This window comes from Somniosus microcephalus, chromosome 15 (genome assembly GCF_052327205.1).
Source record: "Somniosus microcephalus isolate GS21.2 chromosome 15, FLI_Smic_1.0, whole genome shotgun sequence".
In the NCBI taxonomy this organism is placed as follows: domain Eukaryota; kingdom Metazoa; phylum Chordata; class Chondrichthyes; order Squaliformes; family Somniosidae; genus Somniosus; species Somniosus microcephalus.
Window position 1 is genome coordinate 16,424,404 of NC_141001.1, and position 21,639 is coordinate 16,446,042.

At 51.8% G+C, this 21,639-nt stretch overlaps 1 protein-coding gene across 1 annotated transcript in view; it reads left to right on the forward strand.

Annotated features, from left to right (window-relative positions):
- The window catches only part of LOC147106561 (CD82 antigen-like), a 115,301-nt gene extending 105,871 nt beyond the window's left edge, over positions 1-9,430 (forward strand). The window contains exon 8 of the mRNA XM_086008479.1: positions 8,731-9,430. Within this exon, the coding sequence (XP_085864605.1) occupies positions 8,731-8,808 (78 nt within the window). The 3' untranslated portion in view covers positions 8,809-9,430. The remainder of the gene's footprint in view (positions 1-8,730) is intronic.
- Positions 9,431-21,639: the final 12,209 nt, after the last annotated feature.

Below are 21,639 nucleotides of genomic sequence, written 5' to 3' on the forward strand. Positions count from 1 at the left end.
AGAGAGGGGAAGGGAGAGGGGAGAGAGAGAGAGAGGGGAAGGGAGGAGAGAGAGGGGAAGGGAGAGGGAGAGAGAGAGAGGGGAAGGGAGAGGAGAGAGAGAGAGAGGGAAGGGAGAGGAGAGAGAGAGAGAGAGGGGAAGGAGAGGAGAGAGAGAGGGAAGGGAGAGAGGGGAGGGAGAGGGAAGGGAGAGAGAGAGGGAAGGGAGAGAGAGAGAGGAGGGAGAGGGAGAGAGTGGGAGTGAGAGAGGGGAAGGAGAGGAGTGAGAGAGGGGTTGGGGTGGAGAGGGGGGAAGGGAGGAGAGAGAGGGGGGAGAGAAGGGAGAGGAGGGAGAGGGAGAGAGAGAGGGGAAGGGAGAGGGGAGAGAGTGTGAGAGAGGGGAAGGGTGAGGGGAGAGAGAGAGAGAGGGGAAGGGAGAGGAGAGAGAGAGAGGGGAAGGGAGAGGAGAGAGAGAGAGAGAGGGGAAGGGAGAGGAGAGAGAGAGGCCCTAAAAAGAGAATATAAACTGGCAGACTACCTCACGACCATCAGAGACACAAAACAGAGACAGACCCTCACCAGGTACAGACTAAGCGACCACCAACTGGAAATTGAAAAAGGCAGATACAAGAAATCCTGGCAGCCTAGAGAGAATAGAATATGCGATCAATGTCTGGCTGGCGAGGTTGAAACAGAAATGCATTTCCTCCTAAAATGCGAAAAATTCAACACATCAAGAAACATATTATTCAACAAGCTAAGCCAAACAACCCCAGATTTCAAGGAATTGGATGATCTGTCAAAATTGAGATTAGTCCTAGGAGAAGGAGACAGACCATACCTTGGGGCCAAATATGTAACAACATGTCACAACCTGAGGACTGTTTAAAATGAAGACTGTTTAAAATTAATATTGAACGTACCAAATGAAGTACAAAGACTGTTTAAAATTAATATTGTTTAAAAGTAATATTGTATGTACCCAACAAATGTCAAATCGATTGACACCTACAGAATGTTGGAAAACTGTACCTTTTTGCTATGTAAGCTTTGGCAATATGGTTCTCTGTAAACTTTCATGCCAATAAAGCATTTTAATTGGAATTGGAATTGGAGGGAAGGGAGAGAGGGGAGGGAGAGGAGAGAGAGGGAAGGGAGAGAGAGAGAGAGGGAAAGAGAGAGAGAGAGAGAGGGGAAGGGAGAAGAGAGAGAGGGGGGAGAGGAGAGAGAGAGAGGGGAAGGGAGAGGAGAGAGAGAGGGGAAGGGAGAGGAGAGAGAGAGGGGGGAAGGGAGAGGAGAGAGAGAGGGGGGAAGGGAGAGGAGAGAGAGAGGGGGAAGGGAGAGGAGAGAGAGAGGGGGGAAGGGAGAGGAGAGAGGGGGGAAGGGAGAGGAGAGAGAGAGGGGGGAAGGGAGAGGAGAGAGAGAGGGGGGAAGGGAGAGGAGAGAGAGAGAGGGGGGAAGGGAGAGGAGAGAGAGAGGGGGGAAGGGAGAGGAGAGAGAGAGGGGGGAAGGGAGAGGAGAGAGAGAGGGGGGAAGGGAGAGGAGAGAGAGAGGGGGGAAGGGAGAGGAGAGAGAGAGGGGGCAAGGGAGAGGAGAGAGAGAGAGAGGGGAAGGGAGAGGAGAGAGAGAGAGAGAGGGGAAGGGAGAGGAGAGAGAGGGGGGAAGGGAGAGGAGAGAAAGAGGGGGGAAGGGAGAGGAGAGAGAGGGGAAGGGAGAGGAGAGAGAGAGAGAGGGGAGGAGAGAGGAGAGAGAGAGAGGGCAAGGGAGAGGAGAGAGAGAGAGAGGGGGGAAGGGAGAGGGAAGGGAGAAAGGGAAGAGAGAGGGAGAGGGAGAGAGAGGGAAGGGAGAGAGAGGGGGAAGGGGGAGAGAGAGAGAGAGGGAGAGAGAGAGAGAGAGAGAGAGAGGGGAAGGGAGAGGAGAGAGAGGGGGGAAGGGAGAGGAGAGAGGGGGGGGAACGGGGGGAAGGGGGAGAGAGGGAAGGGGGAGAGAGGGAAGGGAGAGAGAGGGGGAAGGGAGAAGCGAGAGAGAGAGGGGAAGGGAGAGAGAGAGAGAGAGAGAGAGAGAGGAAGGGAGAGGAGAGAGAGAGAGGAAGGGAGAGGAGAGAGAGAGGGGGAAGGGAGAGAGGGGGGGAAGGGAGAGGGAAAGAGAGAGAGAGAGGGAAAGAGGAAGGGAGAGGAGAGAGAGAGGAAGGGAGAGGAGAGAGAGAGAGGGGGAGAGGAGAGAGAGAGAGGGGAAGGGAGAGGAGAGAGAGAGAGAGGGGAAGGGAGAGGGGAAGGGAGAGGAGGGAGGGGAAGGGAGAGGAGAGAGAGAGAGAGAGAGAGAGGGGAAGGGAGAGGAGAGAGAGAGAGGGGAAGGGAGAGGAGAGAGAGAGAGAGGGGAAGGGAGAGGAGAGAGAGAGGGGGGAAGGGAGAGGAGAGAGAGAGAGGGGGGAAGGGAGAGGAGAGAGAGAGAGGGGGGAAGGGAGAGGAGAGAGAGGGGGGAAGGGAGAGGAGAGAGAGGGGGGAAGGGAGAGGAGAGAGAGGGGGGAAGGGAGAGGAGAGAGAGGGGGGAAGGGAGAGGAGAGAGAGAGGGGGCAAGGGAGAGGAGAGAGAGAGAGGGGGCAAGGGAGAGGAGAGAGAGAGAGGGGAAGGGAGAGGAGAGAGAGAGAGGGGAAGGGAGAGGAGAGAGAGAGAGGGGAAGGGAGAGGAGAGAGAGAGAGGGGAAGGGAGAGGAGAGAGAGGGGGGAAGGGAGAGGAGAGAAAGAGGGGGGAAGGGAGAGGAGAGAGAGAGAGGGGAAGGGAGAGGAGAGAGAGAGAGAGGGGAGGAGAGAGAGAGGGCAAGGGAGAGGAGAGAGAGAGAGGGGGGAAGGGAGAGGGAAGGGAGAAAGGGAAGAGAGAGGGAGAGGGAGAGAGAGGGAAGGGAGAGAGAGGGGGAAGGGGAGAGAGAGAGAGAGGAAGGGAGAGAGAGAGAGGGGAAGGGAGAGGAGAGAGAGAGGGGAAGGGAGAGGAGAGAGGGGGAAGGGAGAAGCGAGAGAGAGAGGGGAAGGGAGAGAGAGAGAGAGAGAGAGTGGGAAAGAGAGAGAGAGAGGGAAAGAGAGAGAGAGAGAGAGAGAGCGAGTGGGAAAGAGAGAGAGAGAGGGAAAGAGAGAGAGAGAGGAAGGGAGAGGAGAGAGAGAGAGAGGGAAAGAGAGGAAGGGAGAGGAGAGAGAGAGAGAGGAAGGGAGAGGAGAGAGAGAGGGGGAAGGGAGAGAGGAGTGAGAGAGAGGGGGGGAAGGGAGAGGGAAAGAGAGAGAGAGGGAAAGAGAGAGAGAGAGGGAAAGAGAGGAAGGGAGAGGAGAGAGAGAGGAAGGGAGAGGAGAGAGAGAGAGGGGGAGAGGAGAGAGAGAGAGAGGGGAAGGGAGAGGAGAGAGACGGGAAGGGAGAGGGGAAGGGAGAGGAGGGAGGGGAAGGGAGAGGAGAGAGAGAGGGAGAGGAGAGAGAGAGGGGAAGGGAGAGGAGAGAGAGAGAGAGGGGAAGGGAGAGGGAGAGAGAGAGAGGGGAGAGGAGAGAGAGAGAGAGGGGAAGGGAGAGGAGAGAGAGGGGGGAAGGGAGAGGAGAGAGAGGGGGGAAGGGAGAGGAGAGAGAGGGGGGAAGGGAGAGGAGAGAGAGGGGGGAAGGGAGAGAGAGAGGGGGAAGGGAGAGGAGAGAGAGAGGGGGCAAGGGAGAGGAGAGAGAGAGAGGGGAAGGGAGAGGAGAGAGAGAGAGGGGAAGGGAGAGGAGAGAGAGAGAGGGGAAGGGAGAGGAGAGAGAGGGGGGAAGGGAGAGGAGAGAAAGGGGGGAAGGGAGAGGAGAGAGAGAGAGGGGAAGGGAGAGGAGAGAGAGAGAGAGGGGAGGAGAGAGAGAGGGCAAGGGAGAGGAGAGAGAGAGAGGGGGGAAGGGAGAGGGAAGGGAGAAAGGGAAGAGAGAGGGAGAGAGAGGGAAGGGAGAGAGAGGGGGAAGGGGAGAGAGAGAGAGAGGAAGGGAGAGAGAGAGAGGGGAAGGGAGAGGAGAGAGAGAGGGGAAGGGAGAGGAGAGAGGGGGAAGGGAGAAGCGAGAGAGAGAGGGGAAGGGAGAGAGAGAGAGAGAGAGAGTGGGAAAGAGAGAGAGAGGGAAAGAGAGAGAGAGAGAGAGAGAGAGTGGGAAAGAGAGAGAGAGAGGGAAAGAGAGAGAGAGAGGAAGGGAGAGGAGAGAGAGAGAGAGGGAAAGAGAGGAAGGGAGAGGAGAGAGAGAGAGAGGAAGGGAGAGGAGAGAGAGAGGGGGAAGGGAGAGAGGAGTGAGAGAGAGGGGGGAAGGGAGAGGGAAAGAGAGAGAGAGGGAAAGAGAGAGAGAGAGGGAAAGAGAGGAAGGGAGAGGAGAGAGAGAGGAAGGGAGAGGAGAGAGAGAGAGGGGGAGAGGAGAGAGAGAGAGAGGGGAAGGGAGAGGAGAGAGACGGGAAGGGAGAGGGGAAGGGAGAGGAGGGAGGGGAAGGGAGAGGAGAGAGAGAGGGAGAGGAGAGAGAGAGGGGAAGGGAGAGGAGAGAGAGAGAGAGGGGAAGGGAGAGAGAGAGAGAGAGGGGAAGGGAGAGGAGAGAGAGAGAGAGAGATGGGAAGGGAGAGAGGGTTTTCTATGCCATTAAAAGATCAATCCAAATAGAAATCCCAATTAGCATTTGGCTCAATTTTCAAATCAGTAATTGAACCATTTGCACTCTATGGCAGTGAGGTGTGGGGACCGCTAACGCAACAAGAATTTGCAAAATGGGACAAACACCCAATTGAGATCCTACATGCAGAATTCTGTAAAAGTATACTCCGGACTCAAAGGAAAACCGTAAACAATGCATGCAGGGCAGAACTAGGCCAATATCCATTAATAATCACTATCCAAAAAAGAGCCACCAAATTTTGGAAACACCTAGAAATGAGCAACCCCCAATGCTACCATTACGAAGCCCTGAAATGCCAAGAGAGGACCATAAAGAAGAATACCCTCAGTCAACTAGTCCTGGGACTCAGTGAAGTAACTACTAACACTACTAACAATAGAATACCCTCAGTCAACTAGTCCTGGGACTCAGTGAAGTAACTACTAACACTACTAACAATAACCAGCCCCAGGACAGTGACAGCATAACACAAAGAATTCGACCGAACACAATCGTCGCTAAGCAAAAGGAAAAATATCTGTCGTATTGGGCAGAAACAACAAAAACCCAAAGCAAACTCAATTGCTACTTGGCCTTAAACAGACAATACAACATGGCTGATCACCTGGCCATGGTAAAGGATAGCAAACTGAGAAAAACCTTGACAATGTACAGACTCAGTGAACATAGCCTGTCGATCGAAAAAGGTAGACACAGGCAGACCCGGCTACCAAGAGAGGACAGGATATGCTCTCACTGCAGTCAGGGAGTGGTGGAGACAGAGATGCACTTCCTCACAGCTTGTGGAAAGTATCAGGGCATAAGGGAGAATTTCTACCCAAAATTCAGAGGAGAGAGAGAGGGAAGGGAGAGGGAGAGAGAGGGGAAGGGAGAGGAGAGAGAGAGGGGAAGGGAGAGGAGAGGGAGAGGAGAGAGAGAGAGAGGGGAAGGGAGAGGAGAGCGAGTGGGGAAGGGAGAGGAGAGAGAGAGGGGAAGGGAGAGAGAGAGAGGGGAAGGGAGAGTAGAGAGAGAGGGGAAGGGAGAGGAGAGAGAGAGGGGAAGGGAGAGGAGAGAGGGGGGGAAGGGAGAGGAGAGAGAGAGAGGGGAAGGGGAGGAGAGAGAGAGAGGGGAAGGAGAAGAGAGAGAGAGGGGAAGGGAGAGAGAGAGAGGGGAAGGGAGAGTAGAGAGGGAAGGGAGAGGAAGAGAGAGAGAGAGAGAGAGAGGGGAAGGGAGAGGAGAGAGAGAGGGGAAGGGAGAGGGAGAGGAGAGAGAGAGAGAGGGGAAGGGAGAGGAGAGAGAGTGGGGAAGGGAGAGGAGAGAGAGAGGGGAAGGGAGAGAGAGAGAGGGGAAGGGAGAGTAGAGAGAGAGGGGAAGGGAGAGGAGAGAGGGGGGGGAAGGGAGAGGAGAGAGAGAGGGGAAGGGGAGGAGAGAGAGAGAGGGGAAGGAGAAGAGAGAGAGAGGGGAAGGGAGAGTAGAGAGAGGGGAAGGGAGAGTAGAGAGAGAGGGGAAGGGAGAGGAGAGAGAGAGGGGAAGGGAGAGGAGAGAGAGGGGAAGGGAGAGGAGAGGGGGGGAAGGGAGAGGAGAGCGAGAGAGGGGAAGGGAGAGGAGAGAGAGAGAGGGGAAGGGAGAGGAGAGAGAGAGAGGGGAAGGGAGAGGAGAGAGAGGGGAAGGGAGAGGAGAGAGAGAGAGGGGAAGGGAGAGGAGAGAGAGAGAGGGGAAGGGAGAGGAGAGAGAGAGAGACGGGAAGGGAGAGAGAGAGAGGGGAAGGGAGAGGAGAGAGAGAGAGGGGAAGGGAGAGGAGAGAGAGAGAGGGGAAGGGAGAGGAGAGAGAGAGAGGGGAAGGGAGAGGAGAGAGAGAGAGGGGAAGGGAGAGGAGAGAGAGAGAGGGGAAGGGAGAGGAGAGAGAGAGAGAGGGGAAGGGAGAGGAGAGAGGGGAAGGGAGAGAGAGAGAGAGAGAGAGGAGGAGGGGGAGAGGGGAAGGGAGAAGAGAGAGAGAGAGGAAGGGAGAAGAGAGAGAGAGAGAGGAAGGGAGAAGAGAGAGAGAGGAAGGGAGAAGGGAGAGAGAGGGAAGGGAAGAGAGAGGGAGGGGAAGGGAGAGGAGGAGGGGGAGAGGGGAAAGGAGAGGAGGGGGAGAGAGAGAGAGAGAGAGAGGGGGAGGGAGAAGAGAGAGGGGGAGGGAGAAGAGAGAGGGGGAAGGGGAGAAAGGGAGAAGAGAGAGAGAGAGGAAGGGAGAAGAGAGAGAGTGAGAGGAAGGGAGAAGGGAGAGAGAGGGAAGGGAAGAGAGGAGGGAGGGGAAGGGAGAGGAGGAGGGGGAGAGGGGAAAGGAGAGGAGGGGGAGAGAGAGAGAGAGAGAGAGGGGGAGGGAGAAGAGAGAGGGGGAGGAGGAAGAGGAGAGGGGGAGGGAGAAGAGAGAGGGGGAGGGAGAAGAGAGAGGGGAAGGGAGAAAGAGAGAGAGGGGGGAGAGGGGAAGGGAGAGGAGAGAGGGGGGAGGGAGAAGAGAGAGGGGAAGGGAGAAGAGAGAGAGAGGGGAAGAGAGAGAGAGAGAGAGAGGGGAAGGGAGGGAGAGGGAGTACCTACACTGCACCTACCACACCCCTGATACATATACACCAGGAGAACCACCTACACTGCACCTACCACACCCTGGTACATATACACCATGAGAACCACCTGCACTGCACCTACCACACCCTGATAACATATACACCAGGAGAACCACCTACACCTGCACCTACCACACCCTGGTACATATACACCATGAGAACCACCTACACTGCACCTACCACACCCTGGTACATATACACCATGAGAACCACCTACACTGCACCTACCACCACCCTGGTACATATACACCATGAGAAACCACCTACACTGCACCTACCACACCCTGGTACATATACACCATGAGAACCACCTACACTGCACCTACCACACCCTGGTACATATACACCAGGAGAACCACCTACACTGCCCCTACCACACCCTGGTACATATACACCATGAGAACCACCTACACTGCACCTACCACACCCTGATACATATACACCAGGAGAACCACCTACACTGCCCCTACCACACCCTGGTACATATACACCATGAGAACCACCTACACTGCACCTACCACACCCTGGTACATATACACCAGGAGAACCACCTACACTGCCCCTACCACACCCTGGTACATATACACCATGAGAACCACCTACACTGCCCCTACCACACCCTGGTACATATACACCAGGAGAACCACCTACACTGCCCCTACCACACCCTGGTACATATACACCATGAGAACCACCTACACTGCACCTACCACACCCTGATACATATACACCAGGAGAACCACCTACACTGCCCCTACCACACCCTGGTACATATACACCAGGAGAGCCACCTACACTGCCCCTACCACACCCGGCAAAGTTACACTAGGGCGGATCACTCTATTACACTTGCCATACCCAAACCACCTATGCTGCACACCTATATATTTTGGACTCCGTGACTTTTGTTGGTGCTGGGACAGCTGCAGTGGTAATTTCACCCACGTCCTCTGGCCTTGTCACAAAGCCCAACCATATATCTGTGTCGATACATACAATAAGTGTCAAAATTGTCCCAGATCTATTACAGTTCCTTCGAGGTTAGCCAATAGAAACTTTCCAAATCTCATAATGATTCGGCTGATCAAACTCCCCTTATACACTCCCCAACAATGTACCTGTTTCTTCTGACAGACAATACTCTACAGATAGTCTAAGCTAATACCGCAGTGCTGTACTGAGGGCTGAATTCTCAGAGGTGCTGACCTTTGGTTGAGTTGTTACACTGAAGTCCCATCGGCCTGTTATATTGGCCATTCACAATTGCATGACACTACTTGAAGCGCAGGGAGTTTTCCCAGTGACCTGGCCAACATTGATCCCTCAACCAACACCATCAAAAATTCTCATTCATCTCCTTACTTTTGTGGGACATTGCGAGTTCATAATGCCTGTTGAATTTGCCTACATAGGTCATTGCAATTGAAAAGTATTTTTATTGTATGAGACTCCGAGATGTGTGATAAGCTGCCGTATAAATGTAAGATTTCTTTCTAGTAAAGAATATTGTGTTTTTCTATATTTTTCAGTTGCTCGGAATGGTCCTCTCCATGTGTCTGTGTAAAAACGTGGAACAAGAAGACTATAGTAAAGTTCCTAAGTACTGAGGTATTTGGGTTGCCTTCTCCCCACACACCAATGGCACATCTTGATGTGTGTATGATGCATCAGTGACCAACTGCAGTACAATGGATTTGATTGTTCAATCTATGTATTTGCTTTACTGCTTGTTAACTTTGCCTTATATACTTCAGCACTTTGGTACTATTATTAAAACTGTTGATCAGTATACATTTTGTAAAGATGACGTTTTCTACTTTAGAGAACATTTAGCATGGTATCTTTTTAGGGAGGAATTGTTATAAAGGTTTGAGCATGCATGTGATCATTATCCTGAGTTTTTGTTACGTCTCTATTAAAAGTTGGGGCTAGAATGATGGAATGTGCCTTTGGAATGTGTGTGTGCGCAGTGTCGCAGTGTGACTGTTCCACTGTGGGTGGAGCAGTCAGAGAAGGGCTTTCAATTAAAGGACTGTATAGAACTGATGTTCCTGCTCTTCCCTGCAGCCTATCCAAAGGCTCAGTGAATCACTCTTTATAAAAAAAAAACCTATATTTTCTGCCTGTTTTTTAATGTATTTTGAATCATTGTCTTAAAAATATACCACAAACTGTAGGAATTTTCATTGCCCGTCTTCCAGCCTCAATAAATATTTTTCAGAAAACAAACCATATTTCATCAATGCCTTGAACTTGAACTGGGTTTCTTTTTAGAGAACACACTGTATGAAGTACAATTCAATTTTGATGTTTCACTTTATAGAAAAATAACTTGTATATTTAAATGACACCAAAAGCAGTTAGCTTGGCTCCCATTTCCCAAACAAGCCCTTGACTTGCCTCCTGTTATCCTTACAAATGCTTAGTTTGGATCCACATTTAGGTTGGTCTCATTTTCTCAAACAGCCCATGGCTTAGCTACAATTTCCCATGCAAACATTTAGCTTGGTCCTAGTTTCTTGGCTTGGCTCCCATTTTCCATTCAAATGCTTAACTTGCTACCAGTTTCTCAAACAAGCCCTTTATTTAACTCTCATTTCTCCATCAAACGCTTGGCTTGGCTCCCATTTTCAACAAAAATACTTTGCTCCTGTTTGCCAAAAGTCCACAGGCTGAGCTCTGTTTCTTTCACTATACATGCTAAAAGCCACCTTTGGTGAGCTTCAAAATGTCAGTGCTCCAGGTGCAGTTTTTGATTTTGCTTTTACTATAAGCTGGCAGCACAGAGAGTAAAACCAGAGCCAGCCAAAGCACCTGAGTGTCATCAGCTACTAGCAACCATGACTAATTCATTGTTTAAATCCAGCAAGGGCGGGGGAGAAAATCGTCAGAAGCATCACAGAAAAATAACCGGTTTTATACATTGATTATATTATCCTTGTATTCCAATTGTTGCTCATTTAAAATTCTTTTGATGTGCAATTTTACTGTTGGTTCCTGTAGATTTAAATTTTATAGAACCTACTTTCTGAACGGGTAATGAGCTTATTGACCAAGTAGTGCCTGGCAGTAGCTGCCTCATACACCACTACCCAGTGCTTGGGGTAGATTTTGGTCTGGGCTTGTTTTCGGCTTGTTGCAACCAGCACACACCCAATCCAAGAGGCCCTAGGATCGATGGAAATCAGTCCTTGGGCCACATCCGCATACTCGGTGCAAACTACCAGCACTAGCACCTGCTGCCCTTGTCCTTCTGGATAGTGGAGGTCACTGGTTTGGCAGGTGCTATTGAAGTCATGGAAAGTTGCTGCAGTGCATCCTTAAGCTAATATACACTACACTGCATTGGTGGAGGGAAGGAATGTTTAAGTAGTGGATGGGGTGCCAATCAAGTGGACTGCTTTATCTTGGATGTTGTTGAGTTTCGAATGTTGTTGCAGCTGCATCCATCCAGGCAAGTGGAGAGTATTCCATCCCCCTCCTGACTTGTGCCTTTTAGGTGGTGGAAAGGCTTTGCGGAGTCAGGAGGTGAGCCAGTACCACACAGCAACTGACCTGCTCCAGTAACCATGGTATTTATGTGGCTGGTCTAATGGTGAGCCCCAGGATGTTGATGGGGTGGGGGTGGAGGGAGCACTTGGAGATGGTAATGCCATTCAATGTTATAGGGAGATTGTTATGCTCTCTCTTATTGGATAGTCATTGCCTCTCTCCTTTTTATAGGAATACTTCTGGTTCGGCTCCGTAGGGGAGCCCCCTCCTCCCCATTTGGTGTTGTGCCTGTCGTCGCTTGTTCAGTGCTGTCAGCTAGGCAACAATTAAGCACGATGAGGCCTACCCATAAATGGTTCAGGTCTCCCATTGGAGCCATTGGGCAGGTGGTACAATTGCTTTGCCCAATGTGTACCCAATCCAAAAGCAGTCGCCTGGTGTTAAGCTTAGTCAAAAAAGATTAAGCTTCTTGACCAGTTAATATTCTTATCATCTTATGCCATCTGACAAGTGTTTTTAAAATACTCAAGCACAAGACATGTCAACATTTACAATAACATTTTTATTAATTAATATATTGAAAAATGTTAATTTGTAGAAGAATAAATGGACACATGGCTGCCAAGGGTGAAATAGAGCCAGCTGCATCTTCAAGTCAAATTTTTATTGGATTTTTATTAGAATCTGACCTCCTACTTCCTTGGGAGTCATAAAAAATAAAATACATATAATAAAGTATCAAAAATGTCATTACAAAATAGATATATATTCAACAACTACAGCTAATGAGAAGGCAAGCCAAAAATTGTATAAATAATTCTGGAGCCAAAACTTATAAGTCCGAGGATGATTCCCAATCATCAAGGCCAGCCCTAATCCCTGATGGAGCAGTGTAGTCAGGAAATCTCTCTGCAACATTGGCGCAATGGTGCAGTACAGTTGGCGCAGGTATAGATGATCCAGAATTCCTCTGGCAAATCAAGAGACTTTAACTCATTTTGGAATACCTTTTCATCCTTTCTTTAAACACATTCATAAATCTATTACATCTATTACATATCTTTTGTTCACAAACTTTTGCTTTTAAGGTCCCGATATAACAAAAATAATTGATTAGTAAATAATAAAAGCCCACTTAAACAAGTTAAAACTCAACATATTTGCACAAAAGATATTTATAACTTTAGATGATTACTGTACAACAAATTTGCTGAATACTTTTTGGATTCTAGAAGCAGAGAAATTTACAAAGATAAAACAAAAGCAGCTTCTGGTTGTTCTGCAGAAATTACATTGTCCATGAAGAAATCAACAATATGCACAATACCAACGTAAATGCATTGCATTGGCTCCGTTGAATAGAACCTTTATCTGTAAAAACGGAAAATAAAACTTGGGAATTACTGTGAAAGATTCACTGAAACTGAACTCTCCTAATATTGAAACGCAAGTTTTAGGAGGAAGCCATTGAGCTCTCTCGGGTTGATTTTCCTGCTTTCTCCCTAAAACTTTTTATATTCTTCAAATAATTATCTAGTACCTTTTTGAATGCTAGAGGTGAAATTGGTCTTGGGCGGTAGTGCAAAACAGGTGATAATGAATCTGAAGACTTGTTGTGTATGTACCTTTAAGAGAATAACTGGTCTCAGACTGCAGTACCGGCAGTGACCACCCCTGTATAAAAGGCGCTAGTGAGCCTCTTGTTTTAGTTTCACTATTGACTTCCACCAGTAAAGACGTGTTTTGTTTAACTCCTGCTGTCCGTGTCTCAATCATTCACGGACATAATAAGACTCTTTTACATCCCGCCCGGTTTCATCTTCCAATGGCTGCCGATTTAATATCGCCCATTTTGCACTACTCCCTGCGACCAATACCCCCGCTGTATTCAATTTAGCATTTTTACCATTCTGTTAAAGATTTGCCTGAAAACGTTTCTATTAATCTGGTTCAATCTGTTGCTTGTCTGGAGATTATGGGGTAGAGTTTCAACCTGCCACCCAGGTGTAAAGCCGACCTTGTGGTTGAAGTACAAACTGCTTAATTTTCATTTTCATTGATTTCAAAACAGATGAGCAATCATCGATATATATATCGATGCCTGGGTGGCAAATGGAAAATCTACCCCTAAGGCTTGAGTCCACAATTTACCTACCAATGGAAATAATCTATCCAAGTTAACCTTATCTATATAATTTTCAATGAATCCATCAAATTCTTCTTAGTTTTCTCAGTTCAAGAGCATATAGCCCTAGTTGCTATAATCTTTCTTCGTAACTCAGCGACCTCATCCCTGTTCTCCCGGTAAATCTGCATGCACCTTCTTCAGGATAATTATATGCTTCCTATAGCAAGGAGCCCAAAACTGCACACAGTGCTCCAGATCACAACCTCTTTACTTCTGTATTCAACTCCTCTCAATACAAACCCCAAAACCCATTTGCCTTCTCAATTTTTTTTAATTTGTCATCCCATTTTATAGGATCTGTACATCTCGATCCTTTTGTTTCTTCACTGCATTTAGCATTTTACATCAACTTACATTTATATAGCACTCTTAATGCAGAAAAACACACCAAAGTGCTTCTCCATAATATATTTTAAAAAATGGATGCTGAACCCAAAAAAGGAAATATTAGGAGGGATGACAAAAAGCTGTGTTGAACAGGTGGGTTTTAAGGAGGGATTTATGGAGAGAATTCTAGAGTGTAGAGCCTAGGCATCTGAAGATACAGCCAGTAATGTTGGGGCAAAGCGGGGGGGAAGGTGCATGAGGCCAGAGTCAGAGAAATGGAGAATTTGGGGCAATGGAGGGTTGTACAGCTGGATGAGGTTAGAGGTGTTTCTTTTATTCTTTCATGGGATGTGGGTGTCGCTGACAAAGCCAACATTTTTTGCCCATCCATAGTTGCCCTAGAGAAGGTGGTGGTGAGCCACCTTCTTGACAACTGAGTGCCTTTGCTGTGGGTCTGGAGTCACATATCGGCCAAACTGGGTAAGGATGGCAGGTTTCCTTCCCTAAAGGACACTAGTGAACCTGTTGGGACTTTACGACAATCCGATAGTTTCATGGTCACCATTACTGATACTTTTTATTTCACATTTATTTAATTAACTGATTTCAAATTCAAATTGGATTTGAACTGATGTTGCTGGATCATTAGTCCAGGTTCTGGATTCTAGTCCAGTAACATAACCACTATGCCACCATCCCCATTTTGAGCGTGGTAAGGGAGGGGCAAAGTCATGAAGGAATTTAAACAGAAGAATGAGAATTTTAAATTTGAGGCATTGGGGAAGCAGGAGCCAATTTAGGTCAGCAAAGACAGGGATGATGGATAAGCAAGACTTGTTGCCAGAATTCTTACCTGCTGGCAGCGGGAGAGCCCTGGATCGCATGGGGAACCCGGAGGTTTCTGTGACACATTTCGCAGTGGCTTTTTAATGAAGCCACTGCATTTGCATCTGAGTTCTGGGTTTCCCGACCAATTAACGTGAGAGGGTGCGATGACGTCACGCATGGGTCTAATTCAGCTCAGGTATTTATAGGAACACTGCAAAGCTGACAGTTGATGGTTGGTGGAGGTTGGAGAGACCTTGTTGGGAGAGACCTTGCTGGGGAAGACCTTGCTGGGGGAGACCTTGCTAGGGAAGACATTGCTGGGAGAGACATTGTTGGGAGAGACATTGTTGGGAGAGACCTTGCTGGGGGAGGCATTCTTGGGAGAGACATTGTTGGGAGAGACGTTGCTGGGGAGAGAAATTGCTGTGAGAGACATTGCTGGGGATTACCTTGCTAGGGGAGACCTTGCTGGGGGAGACCTTGCTGGGAGAGACCTTGCTGGGAGAGACCTTGCTGGGAGAGACCTTGCTGGGAGAGACCTTGCTGGGAGAGACCTTGCTGGGAGAGACCTTGCTGGGAGAGACCTCGCTGGGAGAGACCTCGCTGGGAGAGACCTCGCTGGGAGAGACCTCGCTGGGAGAGACATTGCTGGGAGAGACCTTGCTGGGAGAGACGTTGCTGGGAGAGACCTCGCTGGGAGAGAGACATTGTTGGGAGAGACATTGCTGCGGGAGACATTGTTGGGAGAGACATTGCTGGGGGAGACATTGCTGGGGGAGACATTGCTGGGGGAGACATCGTTGGGAGAGACATTGCTGGGGGAGAGACATTGCTGGGGGAGAGACCTTGCTGGGAGAGACCTTGCTGGGAGAGACCTTGCTGGGAGAGACCTCGCTGGGAGAGAGACATTGTTGGGAGAGACATTGCTGTGGGAGACATTGTTGGGAGAGACATTGCTGGGGGAGACATCGTTGGGAGAGACATTGCTGGGGGAGAGACATTGTTGGGAGAGACATTGCTGGGGGGTGACATTGCCGGGGGAGACATTGTTGGGAGAGACATTGTTGGGAGAGACCTTGCTGGGGGAGACCTTGCTGGGGGAGACCTTGCTGGGGGAGACCTTGCTGGGGGAGACATTGCTGGGAGAGACATTGCTGGGGGAGACCTTGCTGGGGGAGACCTTGCTGGGAGAGACTTTGCTGGGGGAGACCTTGTTAGGAGGGACATTGCTGGGAGAGACATTGCTGGGGGAGAGAGATTGTTGGGAGAGACCTCGCTGGGAGAGACATTGCTTGGGGAGACCTTGCTGGGGGGAGACCTTGTTGGGAGGGACATTGCTGGGGGAGACGTTTTTGGGAGAGACATTGCTGGGAGACCTTGCTGGGGGAGAGAGATTGTTGGGAGAGACCTTGCTGGGAGAGACCTTGCTGGAGGAGACCTTGTTGGGGGAGACATTGTTGGGAGAGACCTTGCTGGGGGAGACCTTGCTGGGGGAGAGAGATTGTTGGGAGAGACATTGCTGGGAGAGACATTGCTGGGAGAGACATTGCTGGGGGAAACATTGCTGGGAGAGACATTGCTGGGGGAGACATTGTTGGGAGAGACATTGCTGGGAGAGACATTGCTGGGAGAGACATTGCTGGGAGACACCTTGTTGGGGGAGATATTGTTGGGAGAGACATTGCTGGGAGAGACATTGCTGGGAGAGACCTTGCTGGGGGAGACCTTGCTGGGGGAGACCTTGCTGGGGGAGACTTTGTTGGGAGAGACATTGCTGGAGGAGACATTGCTGGGAGAGACCTCGCTGGGGGAGACCTTGCTGGGGGAGACCTTGCTGCGAGAGACATTGTTGGGAGAGACGTTGCTGGGAGAGACATTGCTGGGAGAGACATTGCTGGGAGAGACATTGCTGGGGGAAACATTGCTGGGAGAGACATTGCTGGGGGAGACATTGTTGGGAGAGACATTGCTGGGAGAGACATTGCTGGGAGAGACCTTGTTGGGAGAGATATTGTTGGGAGCGACATTGCTGGGAGAGACATTGCTGGGAGAGACCTTGCTGGGGGAGACCTTGCTGGGGGAGACCTTGCTGGGGGAGACTTTGTTGGGAGAGACATTGCTGGAGGAGACATTGCTGGGAGAGACCTCGCTGGGGGAGACCTTGCTGGGGGAGACCTTGCTGCGAGAGACATTGTTGGGAGAGACGTTGCTGGGAGAGACCTTGCTGGGAGAGACCTTGCTGGGAGAGACATTGTTGGGGGAGACATTGTTGGGAGAGACATTGCTGGGGGAGAGACATTGCTGGGGGAGACATTGCTGGGAGAGACATTGTTGGGAGAGACCTTGCTAGGGGAGAGACATTGCTGGGAGAGACATTGCTTGGATCAACATTGCTGGGAGAGACATTGCTGGGGGAGACATTATTGAGAGAGACATTGTTGAGAGAGACATTGCTGGGGAGAGACATTGTTGGGAGAATCATTGCTGGGAGAGAGACATTGTTGGGAGAGACATTGCTGGGGGAGACATTGCTGGGGAGAGACATTGCTGGGGGAGACATTGCTGGGAGAGACATTGCTGGGGGAGACATTGCTGGGAGAGACATTGCTGGGGAGAGACATTGCTGGGGGAGACATTGCTGGGAGAGACATTGCTGGGGAGAGACATTGCTGGGGGAGACCTTGCTGGGGGAGACTTTGTTGGGGGAGACTTTGTTGGGAGAGACATTGCTGGGGGAGACCTTGCTGGGAGAGACCTCACTGGGGGAGACATTGCTGGGCGAGACCTCACTGGGAGAGCCCTTGCTGGGAGAGACAATGCTGGGGGAGACGTTTTTGGGAGAGACATTGCTGGGAGAGACACTGTTGGGAGAGACCTTGTTGGGGGAGACATTGCTGGGGGAGACCTCGCTGGGAGAGACTTTGCTGGGAGAGACATTGCTGGGGGAGACCTTGCTGGGAGAGACCTTGCTTGGGGAGACCTTGCTGGGAGAGACCTCACTGGGGGAGACATTGCTGGGGGAGACATTGCTGGGAGAGACATTGTTGGGAGAGACATTGTTGGGGGAGACTTTGTTGGGAGAGACCTTGCTTGGGGAGACCTTGCTGGGGGAGACTTTGTTGGGGGAGACTTTGTTGGGAGAGACATTGCTGGGAGAGACCTCGCTGGGGGAGACATTGCTGGGGAGACCTTGCTGGGAGAGACATTGCTAGGGGAGACCTTGCTGGGGGAGAGAGATTGTTGGGAGAGACATTGTTGGGAGAGACATTGTTGGGAGAGACATTGCTGGGGGAGACATTGTTGGGAGAGACATTGCTGGGGGAGAGCTTACTGGGGGAGACATTGTTGGGAGAGACATTGCTGGGGGAGACATTGTTGGGAGAGACATTGCTGGGGGAGAGCTTACTGGGGGAGACATTGTTGGGAGAGACCTTGCTGGGGGAGACGTTGTTGGGAGAGACATTGCTGGGAGAGACCTTGCTGGGAGAGACATTGTTGGGAGAGACATTGCTGGGGGAGACATTGCTGGGAGAGACATTGCTGGGTGAGACATTGCTGGGGGAGACGTTGTTGGGAGAGACATTGCTGGGGGAGACCTTGCTGGGAGAGACATTGCTGGGGGAGACATTGCTGGGAGAGACATTGCTGGGTGAGACATTGCTGGGGGAGACGTTGTTGGGGGAGACATTGCTGGGAGAGACCTTGCTGGGGGAGACCTTGCTGGGAGAGACATTGCTGGGTGGGACCTTGCTGGGGGAGACCTTGCTGGGAGAGACATTGCTGGGTGAGTCCTTGCTGGGGGAGACATTGCTGGGTGAGACCTCGCTGGGAGAGACCTTGCTGGGAGAGACCTTGCTGGGAGAGACCTTGCTGGGAGAGACCTTGCTGGGAGAGACCTTTCCGGGGGAGACCTGGCTGGGAGAGACATTTCTGGAGAGACATTGCTAGGGGAGACCTTGCTGGGGGAGACATTGTTGGGGGAGACTTTGTTGGGGGAGACATTGCTGGGCGAGACCTTGCTGGGAGAGACCTTGCTGGGAGAGACCTTGCTGGGAGAGACCTTGCTGGGAGAGACCTTGCTGGGAGAGACCTTGCTGGGGGAGACATTGCTTGGAGAGACCTCGCTGGGAGAGACCTTGCTGGGAGAGACCTTGCTGGGGCAGACATTGCAGCGAGAGACCTCGCTGGGAGAGACCTCGCTGGGAGAGACCTTTCTGGGGGAGACATTGATGGGAGAGACCTCGCTGGGAGAGACTTTGCTGGGAGAGACATTGCTGGGGGAGACCTTGCTGGGAGAGACATTGCTGGGGGGGACATTGCTGGGGGAGAGATTTCTGGGAGAAAACACGCTGGGAGAGACCTCGCTGGGGAAGACATTGCTGGGCAAGACCTCGCTGGGAGAGACCTTGCTGGGAGAGACCTTGCTGGGAGAGACCTTGCTGGGGAAGACATTGCTGGGAGAGACATTGTTGGGAGAGACATTGCTGGGGGAGACATTGCTGGGGGAGACATTTTTGGGAGAGACATTACCGGGGAAGACCTTGTTGGGAGAGACATTGCTCAGAGAGACATTGTTGGGAGAGACCTTGCTGGGAGAGACCTTGCTGGGGAGCCATTGTTGGAAGAGACCTTGCTGGGAGAGACCTTGCTGGGGGAGGCGTTGTTGGGGGAGACATTGTTGGGAGAGAGATTGTTGGGAGAGACATTGCTGGAGAGACCTTGCTAGGGGAGACCTTGTTGGGGGAGACCTTGTTGGGTGAGACTTTGTTGGGAGAGACCTTGCTGGGGGAGAGATTTCTGGGAGAGAACGCGCTGGGAGAGACCTCGCTGGGGGAGACATTGCTGGGCAAGACCTCGCTGGGAGAGACTTTGCTGGGAGAGACATTGCTGGGGGAGACCTTGCTGGGAGAGACATTGCTGGGGGGGACATTGCTGCGGGAGAGATTTCTGGGAGAAAACACGCTGGGAGAGACCTCGCTGGGGGAGACCTTGCTGGGGAAGACATTGCTGGGAGAGACATTGTTGGGAGAGACATTGCTGGGGGAGACATTGCTGGGGGAGACATTGCTGGGGGAGACGTTGCTGGGAGAGACATTGCTGGGGAGAGACATTGCTGGGGGAGACATTGCTGGGAGAGACATTGCTGGGGGAGACATTGCTGGGAGAGACATTGCTGGGGAGAGACATTGCTGGGGGAGACATTGCTGGGAGAGACATTGCTGGGGAGAGACATTGCTGGGGGAGATCTTGCTGGGGGAGACTTTGTTGGGGGAGACTTTGTTGGGAGAGACATTGCTGGGGGAGACCTTGCTGGGAGAGACCTCACTGGGGGAGACATTGCTGGGCGAGACCTCACTGGGAGAGCCCTTGCTGGGGGAGACATTGCTGGGGGAGACATTGTTGGGAGAGACATTGCTGGGAGAGACATTGTTGGGAGAGACAATGCTGGGGGAGACGTTTTTGGGAGAGACATTGCTGGGAGAGACACTGTTGGGAGAGACCTTGTTGGGGGAGACATTGCTGGGGGAGACCTCGCTGGGAGAGACTTTGCTGGGAGAGACATTGCTGGGGGAGACCTTGCTGGGAGAGACCTTGCTTGGGGAGACCTTGCTGGGAGAGACCTCACTGGGGGAGACATTGCTGGGGGAGACATTGCTGGGAGAGACATTGTTGGGAGAGACATTGTTGGGGGAGACTTTGTTGGGAGAGACCTTGCTTGGGGAGACCTTGCTGGGGGAGACTTTGTTGGGGGAGACTTTGTTGGGAGAGACATTGCTGGGAGAGACCTCGCTGGGGGAGACATTGCTGGGGAGACCTTGCTGGGAGAGACATTGCTAGGGGAGACCTTGCTGGGGGAGAGAGATTGTTGGGAGAGACATTGTTGGGAGAGACATTGTTGGGAGAGACATTGCTGGGGGAGACATTGTTGGGAGAGACATTGCTGGGGGAGAGCTTACTGGGGGAGACATTGTTGGGAGAGACATTGCTGGGGGAGACATTGTTGGGAGAGACATTGCTGGGGGAGAGCTTACTGGGGGAGACATTGTTGGGAGAGACCTTGCTGGGGGAGACGTTGTTGGGAGAGACATTGCTGGGAGAGACCTTGCTGGGAGAGACATTGTTGGGAGAGACATTGCTGGGGGAGACATTGCTGGGAGAGACATTGCTGGGTGAGACATTGCTGGGGGAGACGTTGTTGGGAGAGACATTGCTGGGGGAGACCTTGCTGGGAGAGACATTGCTGGGGAAGACATTGCTGGGAGAGACATTGCTGGGTGAGACATTGCTGGGGGAGACGTTGTTGGGGGAGACATTGCTGGGAGAGACCTTGCTGGGGGAGACCTTGCTGGGAGAGACATTGCTGGGTGAGACATTGCTGGGGGAGACGTTGTTGGGGGAGACATTGCTGGGAGAGACCTTGCTGGGGGAGACCTTGCTGGGAGAGACATTGCTGGGTGGGACCTTGCTGGGGGAGACCTTGCTGGGAGAGACATTGCTGGGTGAGTCCTTGCTGGGGGAGACATTGCTGGGTGAGACCTCGCTGGGAGAGACCTTGCTGGGAGAGACCTTGCTGGGAGAGACCTTGCTGGGAGAGACCTTGCTGGGAGAGACCTTGCTGGGAGAGACCTTTCCGGGGGAGACCTGGCTGGGAGAGACATTTCTGGAGAGACATTGCTAGGGGAGACCTTGCTGGGGGAGACATTGTTGGGGGAGACTTTGTTGGGGGAGACATTGCTGGGCGAGACCTTGCTGGGAGAGACCTTGCTGGGAGAGACCTTGCTGGGAGAGACCTTGCTGGGAGAGACCTTGCTGGGGGAGACATTGCTTGGAGAGACCTCGCTGGGAGAGACCTTGCTGGGAGAGACCTTGCTGGGGCAGACATTGCAGCGAGAGACCTCGCTGGGAGAGACCTTTCTGGGGGAGACATTGATGGGAGAGACCTCGCTGGGAGAGACTTTGCTGGGAGAGACATTGCTGGGGGAGACCTTGCTGGGAGAGACATTGCTGGGGGGGACATTGCTGGGGGAGAGATTTCTGGGAGAAAACACGCTGGGAGAGACCTCGCTGGGGAAGACATTGCTGGGCAAGACCTCGCTGGGAGAGACCTTGCTGGGAGAGACCTTGCTGGGAGAGACCTTGCTGGGGAAGACATTGCTGGGAGAGACATTGTTGGGAGAGACATTGCTGGGGGAGACATTGCTGGGGGAGACATTTTTGGGAGAGACATTACCGGGGAAGACCTTGTTGGGAGAGACATTGCTCAGAGAGACATTGTTGGGAGAGACCTTGCTGGGGAGCCATTGTTGGAAGAGACCTTGCTGGGAGAGACCTTGCTGGGGGAGGCGTTGTTGGGGGAGACATTGTTGGGAGAGAGATTGTTGGGAGAGACATTGCTGGAGAGACCTTGCTAGGGGAGACCTTGTTGGGGGAGACCTTGTTGGGTGAGACTTTGTTGGGAGAGACCTTGCTGGGGGAGAGATTTCTGGGAGAGAACGCGCTGGGAGAGACCTCACTGGGGGAGACATTGCTGGGCAAGACCTCGCTGGGAGAGACTTTGCTGGGAGAGACATTGCTGGGGGAGACCTTGCTGGGAGAGACATTG